Below are 9,358 nucleotides of genomic sequence, written 5' to 3'. Positions count from 1 at the left end.
GTTGCCATGCCATTCATACAAACTTGCCACGTTAGCAAAAATCAATCAAATTAATTGACATATGTTACTTTTTAATAGCAATTTTTTACCCAAATCAAGTTCAATCGAATTAATTTCTTTTTTCCTCAAAACGAGAATTTGAAAAAGATGAGGAGCATTTGGAAACCTTTACATTTTTATTTTTCTTGGAAACCTTAATTTGATGCCCAAAAAAGAGTTATGTAGGGTGTACAAAAGCAAAACGTGTATCACCAAAATCAGAAACAGGGAACCCGGGGTTATGTCAACTTTATTGTTTGCTCCCAAAACCCTGTCAGAAATGCAACACTTTTGGACCACCAGACAGAGCAAGGCGCATTCATGCTTCAATAGTGGGCAAGGCACACAGGAGATGATGACGATGATGATGATGAGCATCACACGACTTTTATACACGTATAAATACGCACCAATCCTGTCGAATCACAAACGTATCATTTGTATATTGTACCCCTACATAGAAACAAACTTTGCGAGTCTAGATTGATTAATCAGTGAGCCAAGAACATGGATGAAAAAGCACATTTTGTTGACATAAACATTGAGACGAGCAACACAGTCGTCGATACTTCAGCAGAGTCTGCGCGCTGGAGTAAAAGATGCATCTACAGAATCCCGCCCTGCGTTGCTGATTTGAAGAAGACAGTTTACCTGCCGCAGATGGTGTCGTTGGGACCATATCATAATGGCACCCCGCATTTGAGTGCAATGGAGGAGCACAAGAGTCGAGCTCTCTCTCACTTCCTCAAGAGATTGGATAAACCTTTGTGTAGCTTTATCCACGCCTTGACTCCGGTAGTGCAGGATCTCAGAGACGCCTACGACAATTTGGACCCCAAGTGGCAAGACGACGACAAGTTCCTGACGGTTATGATCGTCGATGGATGTTTCGTCTTGGAAATATTGCGCACCACCACTCAAACTGATCATAAGCCTCAAGATTAGGCTGCCAATGATCCCATCTTCAGCAACCACGGCAGGCTCTACATTGTGCCTTATCCAAGGCGTGACATGTTGATGCTCGAGAATCAGCTTCCTTTGAGAGTTCTTGAACTACTTGTTTCCATTCAAAACGACGATTTCTTCAAGGTAAAGATGTCTCCCTTTTGATTCGTTTATGTATTCATTCAACAGAGAGATAGTCCATAAAATTTCTAGATAGTATATATCATCACCGAAAATTCTTGCCAAGCCTAATTCTACTGGACCAATTCAATCACAGAGCAAGTGTGATACACTTGTCATGACATCTTTTCGAGTACATGGTATCATAGAACTAAACTTGCCATCCCAAAATTACAGTACTAATATTATAATTTTTTTTAATACGATATCAGCTAGACATGCTGCACTTACAGGTAAATAATGAATCGTGTTACCAAGGAAGCATGCTCATCATGAGGTCTAATTAAAACAGGAAGGCAAGTTGACAAACCGGATTCTTGAGTTTTTTAATCAACCAGTACGGTATACAGAGCAGTTCGACAAGTGCTTGCACATGCTAGATGTATATCGGAGGAGCTTGCTTGGGATAGAACCACAGCCCGAAAAAAAGAAGAAACGGTACCACATCAACCGTGGTGGAGATGAGATCATCCGCTCAGCCACGGAGCTCACAGAAGCCGGCATCCGTTTTGAGAAGAGCAAAACAAGAAGCCTAAGAGACATCTCGTTCCATGGTGGAGTGCTCAAGCTTCCTCTCATAATAGTAGATGATTTACTCGAATCGTTATACCTTAACCTGATTGCATTCGAACGGTTCCATGTCGGGGCAGGGAACGACATCACCTCCTACATCTTCTTTATGGACAACATAATCGACAGTGCCCGGGACGTGAGCCTGCTGCATTCATGCCGCATCATACAGAACGCACTGGGCAGCGACAAAATGGTAGCCAACTTATTCAACTCCCTGTCCAGGGACATCGCCCTGGATCCTGAAAGCGGACTCAACGAGGTTCATCAGCTTGTCAGTGATTATTGCCAGAAGACATGGCATCAGTGGAGAGCTAATCTCAAGCACACCTACTTCACTAATCCATGGGCCTCTCTCTCTGTCATTGCAGCAGTTTTCCTCTTCGCGCTCACCATTATCCAGACAGTCTGCAGTATCTTATCATTATTGGATTTCTTGGGTTGTCCGTTTGTGTTTTATTCTATTGTAACTTGGGTTATGCATACGTTCCTGTTTGTTAATTTGCGTTTTTGTCAGGGAAGGATGATCACCGAGTCCAATTTTTGAGGCTAAGTCAATCCAACTCGTCTATCGCTCATTTAAATCTGATCCCACGACAAACTTACAACCATCTGCTGTAATTCAATCATGCACCTGCTGCAGTCTGCACTATACATAGTTTGTGATAATATTGGTAGGCAGTGTATGATCAAGATTATTGGGCAATACCAAAAGACTGCATTGTAGGATGTTACAATATTAAATGCAATTAATCATAAATTACTACTCATTGGTATATATATATTAAGTTGGATTAAAATAAAACTTAGGTTAAATTAATGGTAAAAAATTAATATTGGTAAGTAGACCAAAATGAATCGAGGACAAAACTAAAGAACCAAAAGTTTTTTCCTTTTTTATTTTTTTGTTAAAATTTTATAGCCCTACGTGGACGTTAAAATTTTTTGAAAAATTTTGCAATTTTAGTCCTATTGGAATTAATTTTGGTAATTTGATCCTACAATTAAAAAGATTGGCCAAAAAATCATAATTTTGCTGCAACTTCCCAAATTAACATGTCACGTGTACAACACATGCAATTTTGTAGCTAGATTTTTCAAAATTGTCCTTAATTTGACAATTTCAAAAATTATGAGATCAAATTACAAAAGTAGATCTGTGCAGGACCAAAGATGCTTATCCATATATATATATATATATATATATAACTATAGGACGATATACGAAAATTTGAATATGAAGAATTAAGAGTCCTGGCGAGGGACATGATGGGCAGTTGGCTTGAGAGGGACATTTCCGGTCTCCATGTTGATGCACCGTAGTCTCTCGCTCATGACACTTTTTCCCTCCTGCCTTTGCTTCTTGTTTTCTTTCTCTAGTTGGAATGCAGAGTCTTTATAAACCAATATTCTGTTTCTGTTTCTGTTTCTGTAATAATTTTTCGTGTGCCTCTGCCATTCTCTCTGCCTTTTCTAATATTTTTTACAACATATCCCCCACATTAATCGTCCCAAGTGGTATAAAATAAGTACACTTGGTAACATCGTAAGAAAAAGGGATTTTGGCCGATCGAAAGAAAAGGGAATTTCCCGCGCTTGTTATGTATGAAGTGTGTTTCGATCACAAATTTTCAATTCATTCCTCGTAATCACATCATTTTATTTTTTTTTGAAAAAAGAAGTAGATTGTACACTCCAGATCTTGGTCACATTGAAAAATCAATACATTGAACAAAAGAGTTTAGCACATCATGGATTATACAGAAAATTATTACACACTGAAACAAGCATGTGATTGTGTGTGTGTGTGGGTGTGGGTGTGGGCGGGGTGCATATATAAATTCGTTTGTGTGAAGCAACTCATATCTCATATATCATTCCAACCTTAAGAAGCCTGGTATGAGGTATTGCCAATGTTGTCTCCCCTTGTCTGAAGTTCCTCCTTAGGAAAGGATAGGCATAGTTGATCACAAACTTCTTGAGCAATGATGACTCTTGCCGTGCCACCACTTCAGCTTCTCCCATCAGATAAAACACTCCTTGCTCCCGCGCTCTCTGCACCTCCTCCCCCACATCATGGACCGATGATGCGGCTGCAATCCTATTAGAAGAATTTGCCGATTTAGATGCGTTAAACGACTGTATCGAGCTCGACGAAACGCGTGGTGGGACTGGCTGCTCCAACGATTCCTCGATGTGAACTGCAGAAGAGCTCGATCTTCTGGCCTTCCCATCAACTAGTGAACCAGAATGGGGAATGTTCGTGGTCCGATCAGGCATTTGTTCGACAGGGCCATCGTCCAGTATGAACTGCTCGTGCCTGATGAACTCCTTCAAGTTCTCCACAAGCTGGCGTTCGAATTCCTTTGGTTCCTCTATTAGATCCTTGTATCCGTATCTGACGACACAGCGAAATATTCTGTAGTCCCTTGGCTCAACCTGACGGAACAGAAACCGCTCCTCCAGAGCGACTTTGCTGATAGGGATGGACTTTATGGAGACAAAGACTACTACTGAATGTATTGAGGGAATGTTGGAAATGAAGTGAGGAAAGATTGGTGGGATGCCTTGAACAAGTTCGGAATACAGAAGCCCGATTCCAGGTAGTCTGTTTACATCCCGGTTCTTGACCAAATCCGATACATAAGCAGTGGAAACCTTGTTTTTAAGCTCAAATATGTACCGTTGTTGGTGTGCGTAATGCCAGATGCCCATCATTATCATAAGTGCAAATGAGAAAGCTAGTGGAAGGTAACCACCTTGAGTGAACTTGTAGAGAACCGACGAGAAATATATGAGCTCAACCGACATAAAGACCACAAAGAACAAGGAAATCCACCAAATTCTAGTCTTCCATATGACTAGCATAATTAGGGTGACCAGACATGTGGTTATCAACATAACAGCAACAACAGCGATACCTGCAATACAAGGTAGTGGTGATCAGTTTCACTTGACATAATGGAACCGAAATACGTAAATACTTTGATCATACCATAAGCATGGCCTATCTTTTCCGTCGTTTTGAATCCAAAAGTTACTATCACACAAGCAACCATAAGGAGGTAGTTGATCTCAGGGATATAAACTTGGCCCTCATACTTGGCAGAAGTGTGAACAACCTTCACTCTTGGGAAACAGCCAAGACTAAGGGACTGAGAAATGATAGCGAACGCTCCCGATATCATGGCTTGACTGGCAATAATTGCAGCAGCATTAGCCACAACGAATGTCGGCCAATAAAGTGGACCTACACACCCGAAAAGGCAAGTATTTAGACTATTTTTAGAACAGCACTACTTGTCATGAAATAGTAATTTTCCAGGACCAGTTCAGATACTTGCCTGGTATGGAGTCATAGAATGTGTCGGCTACATGATCTGGGAACTTGGAAAGATACGCAGCTTGTCCAATGTATGCCACAAGTAGAGAAGGAAACACGATCCCGGAGAAACTAATCTGTCAACATATATATGACAAAACACTTATCAGTAAAGTAAAAGCATTCTGTTTTCCTTGCAGAATGAGGCTTCTTGAGTTCTAACGTCTTGTTTGTTTCTTCGTTTGAATTCATAAAAGATAGGCAGCCGTCACACACTTGCCTGTGCTTTCAAACTAGTCCTGGATTTGAATATGGTAAGAGTTCATTCACTTTTGACTAACACGTAATTGACTGTGCATAATTAACTAAAGAAAAGCTTTTGTGGCATGTTCTTATGCAGTCAGTTTGAAGTGAATTCTTGAGACTGTTTGTCGTAAAATTTTGCTGCAGATTTGCCAGTAGCTAGTAGGTGAATTATACTTGCTCTAAAGCAGTGTAGACTTGTTGCTGAATCAAGTCACTACGACTAAACTTACTTGGACAGCCGGTACATTGAAATGGCCTAAATCAGCAAACATGGCTTCAGTCCCTGATCAAGCAACACCAGCATAAGTTAGCAAGAAGAGTAATAATCACAAATTAGTTAAGTAAATTTCTGGAATTGCAACTGTATAGTAACTGGAACAGTCACCTGTGATGCAGAGAACGATCCCACCTAGCGATACCCATCCTTTCTTGCCATTTCTTCTAAAGTAATCAACTATGTATTTCGGGTTGAAGGCACGTAAGACGGTCACATCATGTTTGAATAAGTTATATAGGCCAATCCCACTTATGAATAGAAACCATAAGCAGATGGCTGGAGCAAACGAGTAGCCGACTTTATCAGTGCCAAACCGTTGCACGCAGAAAAGAATGATCAATATTGCAATAGAGATGTAGACAACAGCATCTGCAAAACCAATAAGAACACCTATATAATATCTCCACAGATAGAAATGACAAAAGAAAGGCCACTTCTAGTCACATAGTTATAGGTTCGATTTCTTTTGCTGTTGCAAGAGCTGCATCGGTGGGTAATTTGTAAGCTACCTATGCAACCAGAGCGGAAACCACCCAAACTCTTTGTAACTAAAAAAAGATACAAAAAGAAGAAGTTAAATGATACCCTGGCCCAGAGGCTTGATTCCTCCCACAGCAGAAAGAACTGCAAATCAATACAAGTCTAGGATTAGTATTGTCTTTTCCACCGTGATAATTAATCATAACAAAAAAGTCATATTTCTTTCGACGTATGCGTGTAGAATAATGAAGAGTGGTGGTACAAATCAACTGACCTGAGATGCATGGAGTTAAAACACCATCACCAATGACCATTGAAGTTCCAAGGATTGTTGCAAGGAAGAGAATTATCTTAGCAGTTATACTCTTCTCCAGTTTCTCTTTGATCTTCTGAGCCCGTCGCAACTGGTTTGATGGTGTGTCCAGTCTATAATTCGACAGTTGTCTGTCCTCAGGCTGATCATTTGGTATCAGGCTCACATTTGCGTACCGACAGATCAACGAGTATAGCGCAAACGTTCCTCCTGACCAATTCAGAAATCTTCTTCGTATCATTTGGTTCTATCTCGATTTTTATTGATAAAAGTTTCGGCAATATAAAATATTTGTGACCTTATAAACTCTAAAACTTTTCGATCTTATTTTTTTTTTCCAAAGAGTCCGTAACATCTTAAACATTTTATTTTAAATCTTAAAATCTATACTACCTAATAGTTTGATGGGTATTTTGGTTTTGATTAAAATATCAGGAGTTTGCTATACTAAAAATTTATAACATCTCATAAGCTCAATCTAATAAGATACTTTGTCTACTCAAAAAAATTTAAAAACTTATTGATGCCATAAGACGGAGGATCTTATAAAATATTTCAAATAGAACACTCTCTTAACCACTAATTCATTTTTAATCTCTGAAATTTCGTATCCTCGATTTTATTCCCCAACTTTTATGTTCTTCTAAAATTTCTGGTCCCGCCATTGGTTTGAGTGTTAAAAGTGACAGAAAATAGGCACGTGAAACAAATGTGACCACTTTGAGAAGGAAACTGTTGGGAAGAATAATTGTGTAATACTTTCATTCCTTCAAATGCCTTTCTACAAACTTACAAAATTCCCCAATCCCTATAATAATATCCCTCCAAAATTAGACTTTTTACATTCATTTTCATATATTTTATCAATTTCTATTATTTTCTTTTGAAATATCAACAAGGCTAAAAATAACATTTCCATTTTATAGTCCATAATTATGTCACATATATAGAATATCACTAATTTTTCAAATAAAAATATTTGTAATTGTATCAGATTAAATGAATCGGAACTAAGTTACCCTGACAAATTATTGCATCATCAAATCGCAAGCAACTATTTTCAGTCAATTGGTTTAAAACAATGAAAGTTAAAAATGTAAAAATATTGAATATGTTTTCAAAATTTATTGATGGGTAAATTGCAACTATCAATCTTGAGATTTGACGTATTTAAAAATATCTCCTCATTATTTGAAAAATTATAAATACCTCTGAATTTGATGTCCATTTAACAACGGGCCCGTCTTTAAATTTTCATCCAATTTTTATGTTGAACTGTCCAAAATACCATTTTAAATTATGAATTATATTTTTATATACTTTTTAGAATTTTATCAAATATTTTTATGAACTAATATTTTTCAATGGGTTATTTGCTTTACCCACCATAACATTTTTTTAAATATATATATATATATTTTTAAAAAAATCATCAATGACTGCATAATTATTTCTCATATTTGTAATTTTTTAAACAATAATACATGTATTACCTTTTATATTTGAAATTGATGCATATAATAATAACTATTGGTTTAGATAAGGGATCACTATATATATACCCAAAATTAACAATAAAATAATGAATTTAGAAGAAGAATATATATTGATCATAGAGTACGTACCATCACCATTGTCATTAGCCCACAAGACAAGGAAGACGTATTTGATCATAGGAACCAATATTAGAGTGTAGATGATGAGAGATAGCACTCCCAATATGTCATTCTTGTTCTGTATCCCGTCAGTGAAAGTGCTGGCGTATACATACAGCGGCGATGTCCCAATGTCTCCGTATATCACTCCTATGCTTTGAAACGCCAGACTCATCGTCCTGCCCCAACTTGCCTGCATCTTTTCTATTTCACGTTACATTTGGACCCATAAATTTAAAAATATAAATTTTAAACTCCTAATTTATTTTGATACTTTTAAATTCAAAGAATTATAATTTAGTTAAATTAAAAACTTTAACCTGCAATAAGCTAATTAAAGTTATTATTAAATATCGGCAAATTTAATAAATATTAATTATAGCAAGTGCATTTCTTGGATGGACATGCAATTTTTTAAATTATAGGAGTTTATGTATAATTATATAAAATTTTACATTTTTTTCTCGTTTAAGTTCGGAATTAGTGTTAGGAGTATGGTGTGTGGAAAATCCTTATCCGAATCAAATCAATTATGAAAAATATTTACCCGAACCAGGTTGAGATCGGGGCAAGCCTAGTTTGAGTTAGAATTTAGCCATATAGCATATTAACCAAAATAAAATGAATGAAGAAAAGACCTGACGGGAGGTGTGGTGGGTGGGCTTGAAAGAGAGATTTCCGGCCTCCATGTTGAGGGAGTCGACGCGGCGGAGCCTTGCCCACGACACTTTTCTTTCCTTGATATTGCTTTCTTTTTCAGCACCCTCAGCGGCGGCGGCGGTCGTTGGCTGGTGGCCTTGTTCCGCCATTTCTGCTTGACTTCCGGGGTGTGTTTCTGCCATGTTTGTTTGCACGAGTTGTGTACTAGTGCAGAAGGTGGTGGGGGGTTTTTATAGGGTTTCAAGCAGCTTGAGAGTCAAACCTGGGGTCATTATTTTATATGTGAAGTAATTATCGTACTTGTCGATTCCTAAGTCTGTTGGATTGACGTGCTTCGGTTTCTTGTTCCTTAGTTGACAAATTTTTTTTATTATGTATTATTGGTGTGCTGTTTAGGGTTCCTAAATTTCAACTTAATTGTCTCTTTCGTCCCTTGCTTCCATTTTTACTTGTCAATTAACTCAGAATTTCAGTTGACAATCAGTGCATAATAATTGTTAATTGTAATAATTATACAGTTTAATTTCTTAATTAGGTTCACTAGTACAAAAGAAAAATACTACGGACTAAAATTTTATTGACTATGGATTGAAGCAGTGGTAAATAATTAT

General features: G+C 37.6%; 3 protein-coding genes across 3 annotated transcripts; 2 read left to right on the top strand and 1 right to left on the bottom strand.

The window, feature by feature from the left end:
• Positions 462 to 1,002, top strand: LOC110012475 (UPF0481 protein At3g47200-like). Its single transcript, XM_020696362.1, has one exon. It carries the CDS (start codon positions 547 to 549, stop codon positions 982 to 984), a length of 438 nt encoding a protein of 145 aa, XP_020552021.1. The 5' UTR covers positions 462 to 546; the 3' UTR covers positions 985 to 1,002.
• LOC105168693 (UPF0481 protein At3g47200-like) lies at positions 1,493 to 2,357 on the top strand. The gene has a single exon (XM_020696361.1). The coding sequence runs from the start codon at positions 1,538 to 1,540 to the stop codon at positions 2,279 to 2,281; it is 744 nt and encodes a 247-aa protein (XP_020552020.1). The 5' UTR covers positions 1,493 to 1,537; the 3' UTR covers positions 2,282 to 2,357.
• LOC105168499 (potassium transporter 5) lies at positions 3,366 to 8,960 on the bottom strand. Its single transcript, XM_020695790.1, has 9 exons — positions 8,726 to 8,960; positions 8,058 to 8,280; positions 6,394 to 6,642; positions 6,225 to 6,263; positions 5,748 to 6,008; positions 5,593 to 5,645; positions 5,079 to 5,193; positions 4,730 to 4,984; positions 3,366 to 4,655 (listed from the first exon to the last, which is right to left on the bottom strand). Exons 1-9 carry the CDS (start codon positions 8,927 to 8,929, stop codon positions 3,595 to 3,597), a joined length of 2,460 nt encoding a protein of 819 aa, XP_020551449.1. The 5' UTR covers positions 8,930 to 8,960; the 3' UTR covers positions 3,366 to 3,594.

The sequence above is a fragment of the Sesamum indicum genome, linkage group LG8 (assembly GCF_000512975.1).
Source record: "Sesamum indicum cultivar Zhongzhi No. 13 linkage group LG8, S_indicum_v1.0, whole genome shotgun sequence".
Lineage (NCBI taxonomy): Eukaryota > Viridiplantae > Streptophyta > Magnoliopsida > Lamiales > Pedaliaceae > Sesamum > Sesamum indicum.
Note: the sequence above shows the minus strand (reverse complement) of the source record. Positions and strands in the feature narration are given on the sequence as shown.